Source organism: Squalius cephalus (assembly GCF_949319135.1).
Source record: "Squalius cephalus genome assembly, chromosome: 2".
Taxonomy (NCBI): Eukaryota; Metazoa; Chordata; class Actinopteri; order Cypriniformes; family Leuciscidae; genus Squalius; species Squalius cephalus.
The window spans coordinates 57,287,845-57,313,078 of record NC_137123.1 but is presented as its reverse complement, the minus strand read 5'-3'; the positions used below and the strand labels follow the sequence as shown (position 1 = coordinate 57,313,078).

Below are 25,234 nucleotides of genomic sequence, written 5' to 3'. Positions count from 1 at the left end.
CAGTTGGTGCTGCTAGTTGAACAGAAATGACACACTTTACCTTCAAAACACACAGTTTTTGTCTAGCCTGTTCTGCACTTTCTAATCCAACTCTAGTGCTGCATGAAAGCCTATAAATTACCTAGGCTCTCACATCTTGTTAACACTATTGAATCTCTATCTTTATCACTATCTCTTGTTCTCAAGAAAAAGGGATAATCATTGCACTAAAGCAGCAGTTTTAAAGCCCCTACATTGTACTTCATTTTGTTAGTAATTATGTAATCAATTCATTGACAGCCTACGACACAGACGCCTAGACAAGCATGTGACTGACTGACATCAGATTCACAATCACAGATCAATTCTAGAGCAAATGCTCAGCCCCGCAGGTTCTGTCTAGATCCAAATGACAGTAATGTATCAGTATATTGATACTTCACTGTAATTCACCCGGTGTGGCTTACAATAGGAACATTATGGATGAATACTAAAATAACACTGGTAAAGAACAGAGTTAAGAGAGTAAAGAGTGGGGAAGAAGCTCTGAATTATGTGAAGAAACATCTTATAGGTAAATCTCAATAGTAAAACATATATATATATAATATTCTTTAAAATATCTTCTTTTGTTTTCCACAGAAGAAAGTTATAGGGGTTTAGAATGACATGAGGGTGAGTAAATGAAGACAGAATTTTAATTTTTTTTGGGTGAACTATCTTTTAAAATTGCAAAAAGGTTGTGGTAAATACTAATTTACAAATGTACCCAATGTGACAGATACCCATGTTTATTTTAAAGTGCCCCCATTATGTTATTTTAAAGGTTCTTAATTTTGTTTTGGAGGTCTCCTACAACAGGTTTACAAGCATCCGAGGCCAAAAAAACGCTTTAATTTTCTCATAAAACACATTGCACATCATCTGAAACAGTTCCAATCACAGCGCATGTCAGAAATGAAACGTCTTTTACCATATCAGAATGTCATCTCCAGAGACTTTCTCAGCGCTTGATACACAGTGATACAAACAGTAATGTTGGGTTCATATGAATTCCATAATTCCAGCATGAGTCTTCATCCTTTTGAAGTGCATGCAGCGCAGAAAACAGCGTCTTCTCGACATGTCGACAACATGAACCAAACTCTTCCAGTCACGACCCTACAGTGTTTTAGGGCGGGTCAAATTAGTGTTTTTAATGAAATGTAACATAATTGCAACCAAAATGCAACATTCTTGTTCTTGCTGCATGGGACGTAAAGGTAATAATCTTAATAACTTACTCTTAACTTGCTTGTCTAATGGTATAAATCAGCTGTTTTATGTTTGAGAACCTCATAGTTAGTGTGAAGAAATGTTACATTTAATACTCAAGGAGCTCGGAATGTTCAACATTCCAATCCAATGCAACATTAATCTGTCAAGCTGCATGATATTGATGCTATACGCGCGATAGGGTGAACACAGAACATGACTTACTGAGCTTCAAATCCCCTGCAGGGACGAGCTAAGACTTATCCAGCCTTATCAGTGGTTATGAAGATAGTGAAGGATACAACACAAGTTCAATACAAAAGAGGTGTCGAGAGCTGCACACCTTTGATGGAACTGACATTGAGGTTAACATTCACAATTCAGGAATTAGATTAAGGTTACCCAAGTGTACTCCCACAAGAGGAAATGGAAAGGTAGTATAATTTATAGAGGATAAGATTCGCTCTGGAGGCGTGATATGCTTTATGAGTGAATCTCACCAAACCTTTCAAGAACATGTCCAGGTCATAATTCAAAACAAAATCGAAAAGAAGGGGGGTGGAGTGCTGATATTTTGCTTAAAGAAATTCAATTGTGGCATTATTTTCATTGCAATGAAGCCTCAATTGTCAATAATGTAATTTAAAAAATAGTATATAAAATATATTATTTAATTTAATTGTAATGTGAATCTAATGAGTCTTATTTGAACTCTTATAACTCTTATTCTCATTAGAGTAATGCTAAACAAATTCTATATTATTTCAGTTGTATTCATTCATTAATATATAATAATTAGATTTAATTTAATAATAATCTAATGAGAAAATTGTCTTCCTTTCTTTATGCAAAATGTAATGTAAAAATATAATCCCTTCATTTTAGATGGATGTGAGATTCACCTTTAAAAACATAAAGAACTGCACACAATGGCACAGTGAGAAAATTATTTGAGTGACCTAATATATAATTCAGAAAGAAATGCATATAATAATGGCATTCCTCCATGCTTGTTTTCTTTTTTTAAAAAGGAAGTAATTTAATCTCTCAGCTCTGGAGCATAATCTGGGACAAGCACAATAATCTGAACAACACACACACACACACACACACACACACACACACACACACACACACACACACACACACACAAACACATTGTCTCCCCCCATTCTTAGGCTCTAACCCATAGCTATAATTATATTTAATGATTATCATTTTAAAATGACCTGAAAGCATGAGCACTATATATAGGAAGAATTGCAAAGCACATGCTGAACATATACTGCCACATTTACCACTTTACTCCCTTTGAATTCTGCAAGTTATATTTGGTTCTTTGTGTCAAAGTAAATGTACCACGGTCTCTTCAATACCACCAAAAAAAGGACTAGTGTGCACTGCATATTTACACACACTCTCACAATACACACACACAAACTCTCAGCATCCCTCAGCATCATCTAACTGTGCTCAGTTTAAAGCAGCCATGCCCTGAAGCTGAAGCAAGCTGACTGTGAAAAGAAAATGAGAGAGAGAGAAACATGGAGAGAACAACCATTTTCTTCCACTAGTTTGGCCTCACATGCCGTACACGTGACTGTCAGTTTCACACTAGACTCTAAAAATACATATGAGGGAACCCATAGAAAAGTTCCTCCTAGAGAAGCAATGAGATTAAATAGACTTGTTTAAAAAGTTCTCCAGAGAACAATATATTGATTATCAAAAAATCTTCTCTGTGATTTTAGTCCCGTTTGAATGTGCCATCTCAGTAATCATTACGGACAATGTCAGTAAAGATTACGGCAAATTTTACCTTCAGTAAAAAGCTCCGGAAAAATTACCTCAGGTAATACTAATCCTGTGTGAATAGACCCGCTGTAAATATGTATGTAAACATTTCATCATTTCCTGTTTAAAAGTAGTTTTCCGCAGTTTTTCAATTATGGAGACGCTTGAAAAAGCATTCAGTTGTGTTCTAGACGCTGGGACGAGTCTGTGGCAAAACTCAAGTGTTTTCCACATACCACTCAGATCAGAAAGAAGATCGAAAGCACTTGTTAGAGGCACAAAACATCTTTTAGCGTTAGGTAAGTGCCTATTACCAACACAATCCAATCTGAAGTTAATTAATAGGCCTACATCGTTCGACCGGACATAACTGTTTTATATATTACAGACGTCCTGTTCTAAAATTACATTACTCCATCTACCCTTGTAAAGTTAATCCCGTCTGAATAGGGCTTTAGACAAAGTTATATCTCATCAATGTAAATCCAAAAGTTTTGTCCAAACTGGTTTCTATTTTCGAATGTGTTGTGCTACATAGCCCCGCCCACCATGAAAACTCATTGGTCCAAAATTCCTCTCCACTCTAGACCTCATGTAGCCCCGCCCCTTTTCAGCGCTGCGCTCATTGTGTTCGGTCTTCCGGCTTGTATTTCCATAGCATTAAAGGAGAACTCCGGTCAATTTTAACATTGAGCTCATTTTTTTGTACATTTGGAGTGCTGTCAGTACAGAGAACAACGACAAAAATCTGTGTTGCCTACACCGAGTTATTCTATTTTTAAAATTTGCACCCTGTTGACTTCAATGGGGCAAGTACTAAACCTGCTTTTAGGCTCTTAACATCCTTGATGTGTCATTACAAGTGCACAGCCATGTGAGTGATTCCTTCAGAGTAAACACGAGTGAGTCTGACTGCAGTAGATGTGAAAGATAAGTATAAAAATTATGTTATTTAAGCCAGCGCAAATACCTTTGTTTACATCCTGTTTTTCGGTTGAAGTCCAAAGTAGTCGATTGCCGAGTTCACGCGCATGATCATAGGTATTAAACCTATGCGTGTGAACTCTGCAATCGACTACTTTGGACTTCACCCGAAAAACAGGATGTAAACAGGTATTTGCGCTGGCTTAAATAACATCATTTTTATACATTTCTTTCACATCTACTGCAGTCAGACTCACTCGTGTTCACTCAGAAGGAATCACTCACATTTTCTGTGCACTTGTAATGACACATCAAGGATGTTAAGAGGCTAAAAGCAGGTTTAGTACTTGCCCCATTGAAGTCAACAGGGTGCAAATTTTAAAAATAGAATAACTCGGTGTAGGCAACACCGATTTTTGTCGTTGTTCTCTGTATTGACAGCACTCCAAATGTACAAAAAAATGAGCTCAATGTTAAAATTGACCGGAGTTCTCCTTTAAGGTAAGATCTTACATATTTATGAATGAACAGCTCGTTTTAAAATCTTCCCGGTCTACTGACATCCGCCTCAAACATTACAATGCTCATGTTAACTTTCATTAACTCTACACTTCACCAGTAATAGGGGTTATGCGCAACATATTTCCGGGTTCTACAAAACAGATATACTGTAACTACTTCCGGTCATCAGCTACTGAGGTAAACACAGCGTAGGAATGGCAATCTTTTATAGCCGGTGTTTACAGGAGCTACCCATTCTATCCATTTCAGATGTACATCATATTGCCAAACGGACTTCCAGAGCCCCGAGTACTCCGTTAGATAAATGATTTAAGTTTTTACGCCTCCTCATTTATTCATGATTATATGAAGGTATGTAAGTTAGTATATGTAGCTTTTGCTAATGGCACCCGATGTAGAGTTAGCTAACTATCAGTAAGTTAGTTTCGACTTGTATGCTATCATAGTAGTTTAACCTTTTATATTTGCTTGCAGATGATTAAAACAATCAAATGAAGACTGCATTTTATTTTTTTATAAAAAATTTTTTTCTGATACTTAAGCATTCGTGACATTTTAACTAAAACAGAAATAAGAATTGTATTCTAAAAAAAGCGCAAAATAAGTTACGTCAGAGATCACCTACCGCTGCAGATGCGTACGGTAATGCAAACCGGAAATGTTTATACCTGTTTTCCGGTTCGAACGTTGGGCATTCCACATAACCCCTATTACTCTTCAACAGCGATGCTATAGAAATATACAGAGCTACCGTAAAAACGGAAGTTCAAACGCAAAATTCTAAAGATGGCTGTGCGCTTGTTTCTCCGGCGCATGAGGTCTTTTTAACAATAACTTTTAAAATGTTGAAGACAGACCTATAGTGACTATACTGTGAGCTCTGAGGTTGTTTATCGATGATGCTTTTGCTGAAGCCAGCATTATTTCAACTTTTTTTTTTTTTTAAATAATCATGTTGAACAGTATTATAGACCCCTTTTGCGCCGACGTCATAATTCTTGGTGAAAAACTACATTACCCATGATTCTGCAAAGAAATCTCCAATAAGTCAGTGTAATGGCCCTCAAAATTGTTTGCATATATATATATATATATATATATATTGCAATAAACATAACATATAGTGATTCTATAAAGATTTATAATCAATATCTTTAAATCAATAGCTTTATATTTCTCCATAATTTTTTATTTGATTACGTCATTTGCAATAGTTCTTTCTCTCATTAACAGCCTTTATGTACACAGTCTTGTACCTTTGCCTTTTTGTCTAAATTTTTGCTACAAATCATTGTTGTGGTTCACCTCATATCTAGTTGGTTTGTTTCAAGACTAACAACGACTTTTTTTTTTTAAATCCTTATGGGAAAAATTAATTGGAAAAATACAATACTGGAAAAGTGGGCATTGTTGCACTCTGTTAAATGTTAAGTACATGCTGATTGGCAGACATGCTTCTTGCTGGTGTATGTGCACCATAGTAATGAGATAAGTAATTTAATATTAATAATATCCAATGTAACAACAAGAAAAGGCAGCTTCAGATCTCAAGTTCTAGCAGAAACAGTGTTGTTTTTGTTCCTCTGGTCATTTCTCGTCACCTCAAGGATTAGCCTACCCCACCAAAACACACACACACACACACACACACACACACCAACACAGAGCCTTAAGAGGATAAAAAACGGATGTGCAATATGCCGATGCCCAGACACACGGCTCTAGTCTGAGCCAATACAGATGCTCAGCATTGCCCTGGTCACTCAATTGACAAATAGTTTTATGCATAACAGTACTTAAGCATGTACAATGTCTCCACATACACGAACACCAGTTGTTCATCTCAGGAGTAAGAAAAACAACATAAAGCATGGAAGTGAAAAACAATGAGCAAATTCTTTCCTATATAGCCTTAAGGGCCGTACACACCGGGATGAATATCGGTGCGCGTTATTCGCCAGCGTTTTTCAGCGCGTTTTTTGTGTTCACACCCAAGCGATTTTCGCTGACGATGAGCCGAGTGAACATGCAAATTCATTCCCTGACATTAGATGGCGCTTAATGTAAAACAGATTTTTTTCTTTTATCAAGATTTTTGTAGTCGCTGTCGCGTTTGTCATATAGTTCTTTAAGTTCCGACACCAACGAGACCACCAGCTCTACATTCATCTTGCCTTGCATCTTCCTCGTCTTATTTCTTCCCGGCAGTGTAGACGCTACTCGGCGTATATCTTCTTCGCCGTGTATGTGTGCTCGGCAAGACCGTTTTGTGTTTTGAGCGCCCCCAAGTTGTGTTTTACGGTAACTTCAGAAGCTCCAGACACGTGAACAAAAGCGCCAATCTCATTGGTCGGATAGTTTTTTCATCAAACGCCGAACCCGAGGCGTTTTTTGAAAAAAATGGCGCTTTTACGCGTGCCGTTTTTCACGTCGGTGTGCACACTCACATTGGCGCCCTTTGTTTAGTCACGAGGTGTTAAACGTCGGCGAATATCGCGTGAGAAATTCGTCCCGGTGTGAACAGGCCTTTAGACCTCAAATACTATTTCACAAGCAATATCACAATATTTTGAGTATAAAATATATTTGAAATATGATATATCATATGAAATATATTTACTGGAAGAACTGTTGGAAGAGCAAAGCAGCTGGGCTGCTTATATTCCCTTTGTGTAGAGGATTATTTAAACATGCTCCCTATGTTTTTGAGGGTAATCTCCCTATTATTTGAGTCAGATTGATAATATCCTCATTAAAGTCATTTTATTTCAGAGTTATTTAAGAGACAATCCTAGCTGAGGACAAAATCACAAATGAGTTGAAATTATGTTTGTAGGAGATTAAGTACTTTCATGCTGTGTTCTTGTTGCCATTTCTCCATAGCAGAATCATCGAACAAAATGTGAAGCTTCCTTTGAAGTCAGCACCAAACAAGAATTCTGTTATCATTTATTCACCCTCATGTTGTTCCAAAACTGTTTGACTTTGTTTCTTACATTAAAGTCAAGTCAAGTCAAGTCAAGTCAAGTCAAGTTTAGTAGTGATATAAACTAAACACAATTGGCTATTTTAAAAAAGGGGAGGGGCTGTTTGATATGTCCCGCCCTGTGGAAATTACATCAAAATACTGTATAAAGCTGCGCGTTTCAAGGCTCTTCGGTGGGACTTTACATATGACTTAGTTACAAACCAGCTAGTATTAATGTGTACCTAGTGAGGACTTTACGTTCCAATTTAAGTAAAAACTTACGAAAGTCTGGTGCAACTCTACCCAGGCACTGACAAGTTCCAAAAAATGACAAAAAAGCAACATTAAATGTATATGTGCTTAATTACAATTATTCTGAAGCCATAAAATAGATAAGATTTTCTGTGAGTAGCGACTTAAATGCTGTCCTGTTTGGAACAACATGAGAGTGAGTAAATTATGGCAGAATGTTTATTTTGGTGTGATGTTTCAGATGTTATTTTCCAAATCTCAGAATGAACCCACAACAGCTTTACAAAATGACACAAGCAGAACCAGCACAAGTCATTTTACTGAAGGCCTGCCTTGTTCTGTTTTCATCTCCAAGACAAGACCTGTCAAGCTCAGCTCAATGCAGCAAAAGCTGTGCTGTCCAGACTCCAGCTGACCTACCATAACCTCTGAAATATCTTACTACACATTAACATCAACAGCTTCAGGTGCTAGACAACACCCACACCACACAGCCGCTGCCTGCTGTGCAAATGTGTGTGTTGTTTTCCTATACCTTTACTTCTGCCAACATGTGGACGGAAGGGGTTTTCAATTGCACTTCTGAGTAAATAAAAAAAAAAGAATGTTTGTTACTCTTTTGAAGAAGCAACTTTAGACCAATATTATTGCCTAATTTAAGTATGTATGTCATCTGAATACTTAAAACAAGCTAGTTTGTTATACAGGGTTCTTTAATTAAAATACAGGGTCAATTAAAATAAAGCTGAAATAAAACAAAATATATTAGTTAAAAATCTAAAACTAAACAAAAATGTGAAATGTTGCCTTGGCAAAAAACTGAAATAAGTTGAAGTTGAAGAACTATAATTATTAACCAGAAATGAATAGAAAGTCAAATTAAATGAAAATAAATGACACCTAAATAGCAATATTTTAAAATAACAAAAGCACATAATGAAATAGCTAACAGCTAACTAAAACTAACATGAAAACAAAAAAATAAATAAAAGCTCATTCAAATTATGAATAAAATTATAATTAAACTATAACCGCTGTTATCCCATAATTACCTTTTTTGTATACCCATAGTATTTGGTAGGTAAGTAGGTAGATAGGAAGGAAGGAAGGAAGGAAGGAAGGAAGGAAGGAAGGAAGGAAGGAAGGAAGGAAGGAAGGAAGGAAGGAAGGAAGGAAGGAAGGAAGGAAGGAAGGAAGGAAGGAAGGAGGGAGGGAAGGAGGGAAGGAAGGAAGGAGGGAGGGAAGGAAGGAAGGAAGGAGGAAGGAAGGAAGGAAGGAAGGAGGGAGGGAAGGAGGGAGGGAAGGAGGGAAGGAAGGAGGGAGGGAAGGAAGGAGGGAAGGAAGGAAGGAAGGAAGGAAGGAAGGAAGGAAGGAAGGAAGGAAGGAAGGAAGGAAGGAAGGAAGGAAGGAAGGAAGGAAGGAAGGAAGGATACACATACACTTTACCAAGTAAATACTGGGCTGTTGTTAAAGTCTACTACCTTCACATAGCAGCAATGTCTCTAGAAATACCACAGTGAAGTGGACAACTAAAGTCAACAGAAGAAAAAAACAGATGAATAATTAACATAAATGAAATACATCTGCGTCCAAATGTTTCATATTAGCCATGAAAAGGACCATCTTATATGAATCTGCAATTTAGACAAGGGAATGGAGGTTGCAGAATTAAATTTGTACTGAATGATCTTCTTTTGCCATTTTCACCTTTATGACTTGGATAGATACTGAATACAGGAGTAGTGTTTTTCTAGACTCTAACAGGAACATTGATACACAGAATGGAGCCAAAGCAAAAGGTTAAGTGCCCTTCTCAAGGACACAAGGGCTCTGGTCAGAGTAACCGGCCTGTGCAGGAATCTGTGTCACCCTGTTGAAAGTGCAGCACCGCACACATTTGTACACAAGTGTGTACACACAGATGAATCTTCTGCGTTCACATTCTCAACTCCACATTTGGCCTCAAGTCCACTGAAACCTTGTCTGGGAAAATTACGGCCCAACCAATCAGTGTCAGCTTCAACGGCGGACGGATCAGTTTGTTTACAATGCGAAGATCTGACAATGACAACGACAAAACCAGCACAGGGGAAGCCATCGTAAAACCCACTTTAAAGATTCGACAGTTATGGATGCGTGAACGAGCTGGATGCAAGTAATTGAACTGCTACTAAACACACTCACTCCATCTTCTGATTTGATCTAAGGTCAGACAGCATTCAAGGAACCAATGTAAATGTAAACCATGTAAACAAATACACAATAAATGTTTGAATGAACAAAGCTAAATCATAACCTGTGGCCTTACAACTACAATTTTGGCTGAATAACCAAGCTAATAAAACATCAATTGAGAATGTCAGTGCTTTAAAGAAAAGACCCAAGATGGCAGAATTAACCCTGTGATGCAGACATTTTTTAAACACAAATATTAAAAAATATTTTTTTTGGTTTTATAATGGTTTTATATACTATTATAGTATTTATTAATCATTTTAACTGACTTTTATATTTTAATATTTGTTTAAGTTTAAATCATTTTATTATGTGTTTTTGTCATTTTTATTAGTTTTTATTTAGCTTTATTATTTCAGTTTTAGTAATTTTAGTACTTAAACTTAAAGGGGGGGTGAAATGCTCATTTTCACTCAATCTCCTGTTAATCTTGAGTACCTATAGAGTAATATTGCATCCTTCATATCTCCAAAAAGTATTTTGTTTTATTAAATTTTTAACATAAAGATAGGCTGTACCGAGTCTTTCCGGAAAAAACCGAGCGGCTGGGGGCGGGCCGTGTGGGCGAAGCTTAGCTGTGCTAACGCGCCAAGCTAGTGACAACACACAGAGACATTTGTTCAACAAACAGTTTTACTCACCGTCCGGTTCCAACGCACGACCGCGAACCTTTATCATTGTGACTGTTCGATCCTTAAGCATTAGACGATCTGCAAATCCGTAGATCTGGGCTTTGTTTATAAAACAATCATCGTCGAAATGCAGGGAACAAAAGTCTTACACAACTCCATTTATGCTCAGGAAAACAAACTGCCACGGGTTCCTTAACGCTGGGTTCTTTGGGAATCTGTGCAGGGTTGTCTTGCCCTGGCAACCAAAAACACACTTCTTTGGTGACATTGACTTCCCAAAAGCCGGGCAGGGCGCTTTGATGGCGAACTGTTTTCACTCTCTTGCTCTGGTCTACGAGTGCGCGCGCGGCCGCGATCTTACCGGAGAAGTGCCCTTAGGACCCATATAAGGAAATTCCGCCCTATCTTACGTAAGACAGAGCCATACAAACTTGTGACAAACCGGAAGGAGTATTTTTGGAACAAAAATACTCCTTCAAACGTACAACTTAGTTTTTGAAACTTTGTCCATGTTTAGCATGGGAATCCAACTCTTTACCAGTGTAAAAAACTCAGTATGCATGAAATAGCATTTCACCCCCCCTTTAAACTTATTTTATTTCAGTTAGTTGCCAAGACAACATTTCTAATTTTCATTTGAACTTATTTATTTCAACTTTAATTCAATTTCAATTAAAAATAACAATACTTGTGTTTATTTAAACTTCTAAACACAAACATAATGATTCCATATCTTAATAATATGGAAGTAATAATTCAAAAATGATTCATTCTGATAGAGTTACACATCTGTAGTGTTCACCATGCATCAGAGAGTTAAATGCAAAAGATGTAAATATACCAGTGTGTAAATGTACCAGTCTCAATTGAGGTGAATATATCTGTAGGGTAGTGATATATAGTCCCTGGATGTGAGATACGCATACAAACATTTCTGTCTATGAAGTCTTGAGTGTTCTCATGCGTTCTCCTTTAGGGTGAGATAAATGGTATTTCCTTCTCTGTCTCTCACTCCCTCTTTCTTTTTCTGAGAGTGCATTGATGTTTATGGTTGGTTGAGCTGATGTGTTCTGGCATTTTCTTTTCGCTGGTTTGGGAATGTCCTGCTCACACCGTACACGGTGGCTATAGTACACACACACACACACACATACACACACTGTGCAAAGATGAGGCCCTGTGAAGAGGCACAGTTGCAGAAAAACAGTTACACATGAATATAAATGAAGTAAGTTCACGTTAAGCAATGTAACTGTAGTCCAAAAACATCACTCAAGTTTGTGAATCTGCAAACACAATGCCCGTTTTCACCTCGAAAAGGATTTATCTGATACAGGGGAAGCATTTCCAATTGTCAAGCATGGGTTTCATTTTGTTTGTGTATGCGATAATGAATGAGTCAGTGCTGGAATTTGTTATTTTTAATATTTTGCTGACTGCTCAATGAGGTTGTTATCAGTAAGCAGAAAGCATCAGCTTTTTTTTCTCCGACTCGCTATCTGTTGTACTGAAATCCCAAAACAAATGTGCCGCCACTCCTGATAAACATCCACAGAAGCAAGTTTGGTTCATTAAAACAGAAAGATTAAGAAAATAAAATACCTCATACACAAAGTGATAACACTTGCCCAAAGGATGCCAACATTTTCCAACTTAGGAACCTCTTCCGAATAACTTCTATTAAAGAGGACCTAGTATGCTTTTATGCTACATTTTCAACTTTCTTTAGTGTTTAATGTTGCTGTTGCTTGAGGTCTGATTCTTCTCTATATCAGTGCGCACTCTTTCTTAAACTCTCTGAAAAGCCTCGATTGTAGTCTTGAGTTTTCTTCTAGGAATGAACATATATTCCTCATTTAAATCATTTCCGCCCAACACATGCGCAAAAAAAAAAGCAAAGGCCTGGTTGAGTTGCATTAGTAGTGTGTTGAAACTCGCAGTTATGGTGAGGGGCGTGACATTTCCCAAACACGCTCGAAGCGGATGACCAATCACAACAAACTGGTCCAGCCAACCAATCAGAGCACATTACACTTTTCGGAAGTATAGACTGGAACTAAACAGAGCGTTACTGGGGTGCTGCAGTATTGTAAAATATCTGAAAAAAATAATGTGTTTTTTGAACATTCAAGCATGAAAACCAATTCTAGTAGACCCCAAAAACAAAATCGAGGCTTTGTAAAAGGGCATAATATGCCCCTATTTATAACATTAGCAAACAGTACATGATGTAGCTTCTTTCAATTAAAAAACAATAGAAGAAATGAACTGCATTTAGAAATAAACAATGCTAAAATAATAAATTAATAATTTTTTTTTGACATTTTAGTCCACTGACCCAAAGCAGTACGTTCAAGAACCCTCACAGACCCCCAATTGAAAATTGTCACGTAAGACAGATGATTAATACTTGACATTCAATCCTCATATTCAACTCCACTGTCCCCATTACTTCTTAAAGTGACAGTCAAGCATTTAACCTGTCAGAAAATCACATTTACAGAAAACTAATAATCCGGCCAAGAAAACTAGCCTCAAGCTAGTTTTCTGCAGTCAAATCTGATGCAACAATCCATCTTTTATATTATGGCTATATTACAATATACTAATCTTTAAATGCAACCACAAACCAGCATATATATAAAAAATTACTATTTAAAACTATTACAAATGCTGTTAGCTGGTAAATTATCAAACATCTGGTCCGCTTGGATTTTCTTTTATCTCTTAAGACCTTGTGGGAAACATGAACATGAAATCACTGACAGAAATATACTAAAAATAGGTCAAATTACTAGTTCACTTACTTCATATAAGGTCAATTATACGCAAATCTACATGTTCATTCTTAAAAAGAAAAAAATACAAAACTATTACAAATGCTGTTAGCTGGTAAATTATCAAACATCTAGTGCACTTGGGTTTTCTTTTTTTCTCTTAAGACCCTTGGGAACCATGTGAAAATGAAATCAGTGACAGAAATATACTAAAAATAGGTCAAATGTGCTTCTTTGTGCATGGCTTTTTGAAAACCATTTATGCTGTGAACAAACATTTCTGAAATGCTTTGATTTTTCCCTGCTTTCCATCTGTTCTGCTGCTTGAATGAATCTGCGCGTAGCTTGTCATTCATAAAAGATCTGGAATGACATGAGAAGTAATGAATTATTTCACATCTCCGAATCAAATAAGACTTTGTATTACACGCACAAAAAGTTAAACTATGTGTTGTTACTTACTGAAGATATTTTTTATTAAATTACATGAATTGATGTATCTGATGTAGTCAAGTTAATTCAGTCATATTAAACAGGAAAATTCTTGGAAATGCTCAAACGGAACTGGAAAATACTTACTGCTCTATATGCTAATCGCAGTAGCAGGTGTTTTAAGTGCCCTGGTGTCAATGATCAGTGATCACTGCCCATGCAAGAACAACATTTAACAGCTCAAGAACAAGAAGGAGTTTCTCAATGCAACGGTGTCAAATCAAAGACATATGAATCTTTTACAGGCACTAATTTAATCTTTTTGGAGGTCTATGGACATCTGCTCTACTGAATCAATTTGTTCAGATAATGGTGAGCAACACATGTTGTTTAAAAGAGATCTAGGACAGAAAAAATACTTTATGTGGAAGCACAAAAGCGATTTATCTACATAGAAATGACTTGTTAAATGTACCTTATATCAGGTCAGTTATACACAAATCTACACGTTCATTCATAAAAATTACAAATATAACACAAAAGCAGACAATGCTTCAAAAGAAATGTTGGAATGTACCCAGTATCGCCAACAAATTTAAGGTTTATACTGATTAGAAGCGCTAACCTCCATAATGGTGGCTTCAAATAAAACAGCATAAATTAGCACACAACCGCATCATTAACACTAAACTGAACTTTAAAAGCAACTATAGCCTTATTAATTACAGCATCAACTATTTACAATCCTTATTTTTTGCCCTGCCTACCTAATTAAATATCCATATTCAAGAGTCAATAGCCACTCCCTCAAACACCAGTTAAAACAACACCACAGTATAATATACAAGATATTATATATTGTAATTAACAGAGCAGAATTTGTGCTAAATTCACTTTTTTTCTGTTGTAGTTTCAGGGGAGCATAAGGGAGATGGTATCAAAGGTCAAGGGAAAGAACGTTCAAGGAGATCATGTAATAAACCTTTAGAGAACATACATTTTAATTTATGAGTCTCTTGAGAGATGATGTAGCTTTCTGAGATGAGAACATCTACAGCCCAACAGCAGAACATATTGGACATTGACATAAAGGTGTTAGCAAGGGTTTAGCAACTACCACAGAAAGGATGTATGCAGTCTGGCATACCGACACATCAACTGATCCTCACTATGCCTTCAGAGGAAAACAACAACTACTCTCTTAAAAGAATATCTACAAAGGTAAATATGTCTTCATTCATGTCTTTATTCAGCACACACGCAATCTACAGGTATACAGAGAGAGAGTGGCCTGCTTTCATTTCAGGCCGCCCCTCCTACCATAGCAGGAGATGCATCTCTGACCACCTGGGATGTTACCCAGCACTGGAAGTGGTAATTGCATTTCAATTATAGGCATGTGTCCGCGTATGTTTGTGTGGCGTGTGCCTGATCTTGTGCAACAGTCACTGTATGTATAGTATAGGACTGTATAGGAATCATTGTATAAATAAGAGGAAAAGCTATTCCAAACGAGCATGATTTGTGACCCACCAAAACAGTCATCTGCATCCTCAATATGGATGCAGATAGATAAAACTGTCTGTTTTAAGGCCCGTTAACACCAAGAACGATAACTATAATGATAACAGAACATTTTAAGGGATGTATATTATACGTTGTAATTATACAACAGTTATAAAATCATTCTAAATGTAAAGGAATAGCAGTGTTCACACCACAACTATAATGATAACGCCACAGAGGAATTATATCATGGAATCACTTTCAAAACTATTTTTCCAGCTGACGAAAGATCAAAACACGGACAGCCAATCAGAATCCATCCTACTTTAAAGACCTTGAACATTTAACGTGACAGATCACAAAACTGCAGCACTGTGCATTGGTGTGGATGCTAGTATAGTTATTGTTATGGATATGTTTATAGGTATTGTTCTTGGTGTGAATGGGCCTCTATACTTGCCTCAGAAAAAAGCATGTGGTCATGCAATAGCCTACCAAAAGTTCACTAAAAACAAGCTGATATACGTCACTAAAATGATGGCACCTAGCAATACGTGTACCTATTTCAAACAGTAATGTGACCTGACGACCTCCAATGATAAAAGACTGTCAGCGTGAACGCCCCTTTACACGTCATAATGGACAGACGCCCAAACAGCTGAGTCTCTCTCTCTCTCTCTCTCTCTCTCTCTCTCTCTCTCTCTCTCTCTCTCATATACTCACACACTTTATTACTCTGACATCTGGCGCTTTTCACTAATATAATCCCTCTTCCCTTCCCAAGCCTCATGCTTCCCAACATGGACAAACAAGATGGTATCTATCTATCTATCTACATACTATCTATCTATCTATCTATCTATCTATCTATCTCTCTATCTATCTATCTATCTCTGTCTGTCCGTCTGTCTGTCTGTCTATCAATCTGTCTGTCTGTCTGTGTCTGTCTGTCTATCTATCTATCTATCTATCTATCTATCTACCTACAGGTAGCTGGAAATAAAATAAGGACAACGTTTCTAGCTCTCTGATAGGAATAACAGGTACTTTGATATAATATAAAGATGGTATCTATTTATCGACATTATAAATCTATATAATATGAATTATATGAATAGTCAGGTACTTAATGAGCCATAACTGTAAAATGTCAATATCCATCTGCACATGTTTCCTTCAATACTCCATCTCTTTAATCTTTGGCGATCTTGAGCCACCTGCCATATCAGAGCGCGCGCTCATCTGGGCATCAAAGCGGATTTGGCGCGGCCCGCCACAGCGAGCATCAAGTATTGACGATCCATCTACACTGAGCGACGCGACAAAAGTGGAACGCTTCCGTTATAATCAGCGAATGTAGATGTCTGCGCTGATAATAACAAAAAAGAACCGGCTCACGCCAGAGTCATTTGGATGACCCTGCCGCGCTGTATGATTTTGAGTCACTAAAAGGAACGTTTCGTTTAGATATCGAACTGGACGTAAAGGGTGCTCCGAAAAAAAAAAAAAAACGCACGAGAAGCGTTCGTGAACGCTACAAAATAATTTAGTTTTGGTACGTTTTAAAAATGTAAGCGGTCCTTAACCAGAAACGATTCTCGGTTCCCAATCTAGACGCGTAGCTATACATACAGAAGGCCTACAAAGTCATTTTTCTACATGCTCTTAAGAGGTAATTGATTGAAAATGCACGAAATTGTTCACCACACATTTATTTATTTCGCTAAAGCAAAGTGTTTTGCCATATAATATCACATATTCAAAAGCCGCGTCGGTTTAAGTGGTCATTGAAGCAATAGCAAGGGGGTGTGTGGAGGGTGTGATGAGACATTTAAGATCGGTGGGTGTGATACTCACTCGCTTTGCCCTGTTTGGGTCTCTGGAGGAGCCGTTGGACGGTAATCAGATCCTCCGTCTTCACCGCCTGCAAGAGTTCCTGTTCTTTCCCCATCCTGTTCAATCACACACTCAAGCACCCTCTCTCACACATGCGGTCATTGCTATACTTTTACATCCAGCGCATCTTCAGGGGACCAGGCGACCTAACGGTGCCGTTAACGCCAGCACATCCTCGCCGTTCATCGTTAAAAGGTCGAGTGCGCAGAGAGGCGCAAGACGCGTTTACATGCCCAGTGAAGTGACCAGTGGCGTCCACGCAGTCGCTAACGACGAAAAGAGGTCTTAATGCGTACTGAGGTGACAGAATCCACTCGTTTTCAGGTTAAAGGGACGGCGCGGAAACCTTGCGCGTATTTACGCACGGTGACATGGCTCGTTACAAAAACATCAGATGTTGTGTAAATCAAAACAGAAGCCGTCTCTTTGACCCGAAGCTCGTAGAGAGACCGTATATATTACGTAAACATCCAGGCAGATGTGCGCGCGGGCGCTGGAGGTTGTAATCCGCTGTCGCTTTCTCATGTGCGCATGTATGTGTGTGTGTGTGTGTGTCTGTGTACTATCTGTGTATGTATGGCAAGCTGATTTAACATTTATTCTTTAAAAAAACTGACTAGAATAATATATATATATATATATATATATATATATATATATATATATATATATATATATATATATATATATATATATATATTCAGTTAGTACTAAAAAAAAACTAGAATAGTTTATAGTAAAAACACAATCAGTTACCAAAAAAAAAAAAAAAAAAATATATATATATATATATATATAGACAGTATATATGCATGCTATCTGGAAGTGAACATGTGGGATCTGAAACAAAGAACTGCAACTAATCTAACTGCAATTAAACCATCAATGAAATTATCAAATGAAATTATGTTCATCCAACAAATAACTGTGAGTTAGGGGAACTTAATCATTTGTAGCATTAAATGCAAGTTTTTAATATCATTAAGGCCCCGATATACTCACGGTGGAGTTATTTTTCGTTCTTCACTTAGGGGCTGCGAACTTCGAAATACGTGGCCAGCGACATACTGTAAGCGAACATCTGATGCCGCCCACTCTGCTGAGAGTGACGTTTAGATGAATATGTAAATATGTGCTGTGTACTTTCCTCTCAGTAACTAAATAAACACAACAAAAATGAAAAAACAGCAAGCATTTTATTTTTTTATAAAGTATAAGAAAATCATCTGATCATAGCTCAAGCTCTGCATTTCGGCACTCTAAGTCATGTCACATTTATTATTTTCAGTTAAAATAAACAGCTAACATAACACTAACTTATTTAACATAAATCTAATGAACAAATTAAAGCTGCAAGCAGCGATGAAAGGGCCCTCGCACTCGTGCCATCGTCACTCGGTGGCTTTAGGAAGACAGAGCATGGTTGGGCAATGTGCATTTAAGGAGGTATATATAGTAGTTGCTAGCATGGTTAGTATGTTTCTAGCATGCTTAATACACAATAGTTATGTGGTTAGTACTGCATTACTGTGTTAACCATGTCAGTTTCTGTTGACAGTAGGTGGGGCTATGTCTATATCTGAATATCGCTATGTAGATGTGTTCGGTGCAGGACTTTTATCAAACATGTGAAGTTTGGGGCAGATTGGACATTGTATGCTTGAGTTACAACAACTTCCTTTAGCATTTCTAGCATATTTTATGATGTTTCTAGCATATTACATATTAATTTTGGGGTTGATTGGACATTGCATGCCTGAGTTACAGAAAATTCATATTTAATTGCAGTAATATCATGCTTTAACACTTAGCTAAGTATTTGATAGCATGTTTCTAGTATGTTGCTAACATGTTTAGCAGTTAGTGGCACTTTTTTATATGTTATTAAGAGTCCAGAACAGTGTTTAACATGTCACTTCCTGTTGCCAGCAGGTGGCGCTATGACTAACTGAATATGAGCATGGTCATGTGTTCAGGACAGAACGCTTATCAAAAGTGTGAAGTTTGACGTAGATTGGACATTGCCTTCTTGAGTAACAACAACATCATGTTTCATTGAATTAGCATGCTTTAGCACTTAGCTAAGTATTGCTAGCATGTTTTAACATGTTTCTAGCATGTTTAGAAGTCAATGGCATTTTTTAACATGTTGCCAGAACGGCATCAACGTGTTAAACGTGACACTTCCTGTTACCAGTAGGTGGCGCTATTACTATAACTGAATATTCTCATGTAGATGTGTTCAGGCCATGACTCTTATCAAACGTGTGAAGTTTGGGGCAGATTGGACATTCTGTGCCTGTGTTACAGCAAATTCCTATTTAATTGCAGTAATAGCATGCTTTAGCACTTAGCTAATTGTTTGCTAGCATGTTTTAGCATGTTTCTAGTATGTTGTTAGCATGTTTAGCACTTGCTGGCACTTTTTTATATGTTATCAGGAGTCCACAACAGTGTTTAACATGTCACTTCCTGTTGCCAGCAGGTGGCGCTATGACTGTAACTGAATAGGAGCATGGTCATGTGTTCAGGACAGAATGCTTATCAAAAGAGTGAAGTTTGGCGCAGATTGGACATTGCCTTCTTGAGTAACATCAATGTCCTGTTTCATTGAATTAGCATGATTTAGCACTTAGCTAAGTATTGCTAGCATGTTTTAACATGTTTCTAGCATTTTTAGAAGTCAATGGCATTTTTAACATGTTGCTAGAACGGCATCAACTTGTTAAACGTGACACTTCCTGTTACCAGTAGGTGGCGCTATTACTATAACTGAATATTCTCATGTAGATGTGTTCAGGCCATGACTCTTATCAAACGTGTGAAGTTTGGGGCAGATTGGACATTCCGTGCCTGTGTTACAGCAAATTCCTATTTAATTGCAGTAATAGCATGCTTTAGCACTTAGCTAATTGTTTGCTAGCATGTTTTAGCATGTTTCTAGTATGTTGTTAGCATGTTTAGCACTTGCTGGGCCTTTTTAAATGTTATCAGGAGTCCACAACAGTGTTTAACATGTCACTTCCTGTTGCCAGCAGGTGGCGCTATGACTGTAACTGAATATGAGCATGTAGATGTGTTCAGGACAGAATGCTTATCAAAAGTGTGAAGTTTGGCGCAGATTGGACATTGCCTTCTTGAGTAACATCAATGTCCTGTTTCATTGAATTAGCATGATTTAGCACTTAGCTAAGTATTGCTAGCATGTTTTAACATGTTTCTAGCATGTTTAGAAGTCAATGGCATTTTTAACATGTTGCTAGAACAGCATCAACGTGTTAAACATGACACTTTCTGTTACCAGTAGGTGGCGCTATTACTATAACTGAATATTCTCATGTAGATGTGTTCAGGCCATGACTCTTATCAAACGTGTGAAGTTTGGGGCAGATTGGACATTCCGTGCCTGAGTTACAGCAAATTCCTATTTAATTGCAGTAATAGCATGCTTTAGCACTTAGCTAATTGTTTGCTAGCATGTTTTAGCATGTTTCTAGTATGTTGTTAGCATGTTTAGCACTTGCTGGCACTTTTTTATATGTTATCAGGAGTTCACAACAGTGTTAAACATGACACTTCCTGTTACCGGTAGGTGGCGCTATGACTGTAACTGAATATGAGTATGGTCATGTGTTCAGGACAGAACGCTTATCAAACGTGTGAAGTTTGGGGCAGACTGGACATTCCGTGCCTGAGTTACAGCAACTTCCTGTTTCATGGCGAAACATCAAAATTTGTCAGGCCGCCGAGGACCCGCCCTTCGACGAAAACTCAAGATCTTCGCAATTTAACGTCGCAAAGGCCTTAAGATTACACTCACCAAATTTGAAGATGATCAGATAAAAACTGTAGAAGGAGTTCGTTAAAGTACGAGGCCTGAAAATGGCAAAAACTGCACAAAAATCTGAGAGGAAGTTGAAAATGGCTGACTTCCTGTTGTGTTTAGGGCTATGCTCCGAGAGACTTTTTTGTAGGTATTAGGTCCGTACATATATGTACCGAATTTCGTACACGTACGTGGAACACAGCGGGAGGCGCACTCCGTTGAACTTTTATAGGTGGCGCTATCGAGCCATTTTGGCCCGCCCAATTCTGAAACCTATATCAGATGTAAATTTTCGCCAGTTCTGACGCGTGTGCAAAGTTTCGTGAGTTTTCGAGCATGTTTAGGCCCTCAAAAATGCGATTAAATTCGGAGAAGAATAATAATAATAATAATAAACAGAGCAATTCCAAGAGGGTCCTCACACCATCGGTGCTCGGGCCCTAATAAAACATTTTGTCAATGGCGTTAATGCAGTCATTGCTCATTTAGTCATTGTAGTGTATATACCTTCATGCACATGCACAACTCTTCAGCACAATAACCACAAAACTTCAACCTTACAGAAAAATGAAGTAAATCAATACATTCAAATTTTTAACTTGCAAGTAACCATGTATTTATTTAAGTTGCAGAAATGGGTCTCCTGGATTTCTTTTTAGACAGTAGTGAAATAAAAAAGGGATACTAGTCTGGATGACACACTAGTAATTATAAAGTAACTATTAACATAAAAACACATTAAAGGAATTAATATTAAAGCAGCTTGCCACAGTGTGTGTATGTGAGAGAGAGAGAGAGAGAGAGAGAGAGAGAGAGAGAGAGAGAGAGAGAGAGAGAGAGAGAGAGAGAGAGAGCTAGAGAGAGCTTGGTTAAATTGATGGTGCTGCATCAATCAGGGGGCGTGACTAAATAGACCCTTTCCCATGAGCTGACAGATTAAAAGGGAGGGAAGCAGTGTGTCTTGTTTTTGTGTGTGAGCGAGCAAGTGTGTTTTTGAGGAGAAAGGTCACAGGACAAATTTTAGTGGGGTGGGTACTGACCGTGTATTGAGCCAAAGACATGCGGTCCTTTAAAGAAGGGGGGAAGATGCACACTATTAAATGAACATGTCATCCAAAAAAATAAATAATAAAATTCAGTCATTTTTTAGGCTACTCACCCATAGCTATTCCAAATCTGACCTTCTTTCTTCCAGCTGAACACAAAAGGGAATATTTCACAATAAGTTCACACAATATAACAAAAGCATACAATGACAGTGACCACAACCTGGCAAGGTTAAAAGCAACAGCCTGTGAGCAACAGATGAACAGATGAAAATGTAAGTTGTAAAAAACACACTAATATCTGTTCTGCATATGAAAATGATGTTCCAGTATGGTGAAACATATGAAAACTTCTATTCCACAGAAGAAAGAAACACAACAGTATTCTCTCTTCTTCTTTTTTTATTTTTAAGTGAGCTGTTCCTTTAAATCTCATTGGTGGCCCTCAGACTCTGATAGCCATTCTGCTCTGATTATTATCATATAATTTAATCGCTCTCTTACTCTTTATCTCTGTCATTTCAGAGATAATTTTTGGTGACAATCTTACAATTAAAAGTCTCTGATACGATACATTCCTCCCTAAGGGTGTCAGCAGAACCAGAGCAGATGTCTAATTTGGGCTCGTTCTAACCCACATCAGTCAGTGGGTAATTAGCCGTTCTTTACTTATTTTGCACTGTCAGTTTTAAGGACTGCAATAACTAAATTAATACCCAGTTATTTGTGAGGTAAAACTTATTCTCCAAATTATCCACAGGGAGATTCCCCTCCTACCAGTTCCTGGCTCTGTCCAACCTGGAATCAGCTGTGTTTGCCAACCTTAATCACTAGTTCACCAACCGTTCCCTCCTGCAGAGATTGGTTCCAGCTGTAATGAAACACAACTGAAACAACAAATTCAGCAAGTGTGTTGACTGGGGCTGGAACTAAACCCTTCCAGAAGGTACAGTAAATATCCAGGAAAAGGATTGAGCTACAGTAAGAGCGCACTTATTTTTTTCAGCATGAAAGTGTAATGTAGCGTAATGCATCCAGATGTGTTCCTATTTCTTTTTCTATTATTCCCAGTGTGGATTCTCATTGGATTCTCATTACTGTAATACAATGATTTTTTTTTTTATTAACACAATGCAATACATACTACTATATTGTATGTTATTTAAACACATATATATATATATATATATATATATATATATATATATATATTTCATTGCAGTAATGAGGGTATTAATTATTATTTTGCATTACATTCATGATAAATAGGGGGAGGGGGGTCAAAAGTATTAGGTTTAGATAGATTCTTATACTTTAATACTTTTATTCAGCAAGGATGCAGTAAACAGATCTAAAGTGACATAAAAGACTTTTACCTGTTATTTCTTTCAAATAAATGCTGTTCTTTTGCACTTTCTATCAAAAAATCCTCAAAAAAATGGTATCACAGTTTCCACAAATTATTACTGTTTTTAACAACAATAATAAGATTTTTTTCCTGTGCAGCAAATCCACATATTAGAATGATTTCTGAAGGATCATGTGACACTGAATACTGGAGTAATAATGCTGAAAAGTAGCTTTGTTACTTAAAAAAACATGAAAATAGAAAAAAAATGTATTTTAAATTGTAATAACATTTGACAATATCACTGTTTTACTATATTTTTGATCAAATGAATACGGCCTTGGTGAGCATAAGAGCAAAATCTTATCCGCCATACACTTTTCAAAGCATTAAAGATACTGTGAAAAAAATAGTATCAATATAATAAATAACTCAATGAGAGACAAAAAGTCACGGGAACCATTTACACTGCCATCAATTTAAAACTGCCAAGGCCAAAATAAAATGACATAAAAGAAATACTCTGGAAAACAGAAGTCAGAGGTTTTTTTTTACTATAATTAATTTTATCATAGGTCATTGTGGTGCATTTTCAAAGAAATTAGATTGCAAATACTCTTGCCACACTGTCAAATAAAGTACTGCTAATGTGAACAGTGACCCCAAACACTAAAGGTATACTTATGTCCATGTGTAAGATTGATGCTGACGGTTAGTGCATGTGTGTGTGTTAATGGCTAGCACCAGTGGGTGTTTAAGTAAATGATTCACTTTGTTAAGTGTGTCTAGGGATGTTTTTTAGACTCTGACAGTCACATTAGGTTAGTTAGATCACACGTCTAAATGCTCTGATTATACGTCTAAGCGCGCGCGTGTGTGTGTGTGTGTGTGTGTGTGTGTGTGTGTAGCCATTGGTGTTTGTCTCTATGTGCAGGTGCATGTGTAAGTCTCTGAAACCCAAACAAGCAGCAGGGTTTGTGTGTCTTCACGGATGTGTTTCATCTGCCTTGTTGTTTTCATGTAGGTGCAAGTTTGCTTCATTAAACTGATGTGTTTAATGATCAATTCACACACAGAGCCGGCTGACCGGAACGCCTTGTGTCTTTCTAGCCTCTTTGCCTTGTGGTCTTAGTCTGTGTGTAGTGTGTGTGAAGGCAGGACATGGCGTCTAACTCTACCACTAAATTTTTCGCCCTTTCCCAGTCTTTCAGCGTATCTGATATCATTGTAATTGGAGCGTATTTTTTATTGAACGTCGCAGTTGGAATATGGGTGAGATATATTTGTGTATCGCATGTGTGTGTATTAGCTGTATCAAACATTATATGTTTTCTGTTGTCACAGTGTTTTTACACTCTTAGAAAAAAAGGTTCAAAGGGGTTGAATGTACTTTTGCAGAAAAAGGTTATACATACGGAGAAATGTATTAAATGATTGCATAATACTTTCATGTTTAAGGGATTATTTCATTTTTGTATTCTAGTGCTAAAGTATGTTTTTTCATTCATTTTTTTTTTTTTAATGATTAATTAATTAATTAATTAAACTAAATCCATAAAATGATGGGAACCCCTAAAAGGTTATATGAAGCGCAGAATCCTTTAAGGTTCTATATAGAACTTTTTTTAAGAGTGATATTTAAAAATAAAATAGATCACAATTGTGTTTAAGAACATGTGGATGTAAACTGTGGATTTAGAAAGGAATCTTTTTTTTTAAACGTTACTTTATTCTAACATCTAAGATATTAGAGTGGGAAATACAGCTTTCGAATGCAAATTTCGTATAAACTATTGTGTTTCAGTCATCTTGCAGAGTGAGTCGAAACACACTAAGTGGATAT

At 37.1% G+C, this 25,234-nt stretch overlaps 1 protein-coding gene across 1 annotated transcript in view; it reads right to left on the bottom strand.

Moving 5' to 3' along the window:
* Window positions 1-17,725, bottom strand: part of LOC307173218 (caskin-1) — a 55,298-nt gene extending 37,573 nt beyond the window's left edge. The window contains exon 1 of the mRNA XM_079896165.1: window positions 17,133-17,725. Within this exon, the coding sequence (XP_079752291.1) occupies window positions 17,133-17,226 (94 nt within the window). The 5' untranslated portion in view covers window positions 17,227-17,725. The remainder of the gene's footprint in view (window positions 1-17,132) is intronic.
* Window positions 17,726-25,234: the final 7,509 nt, after the last annotated feature.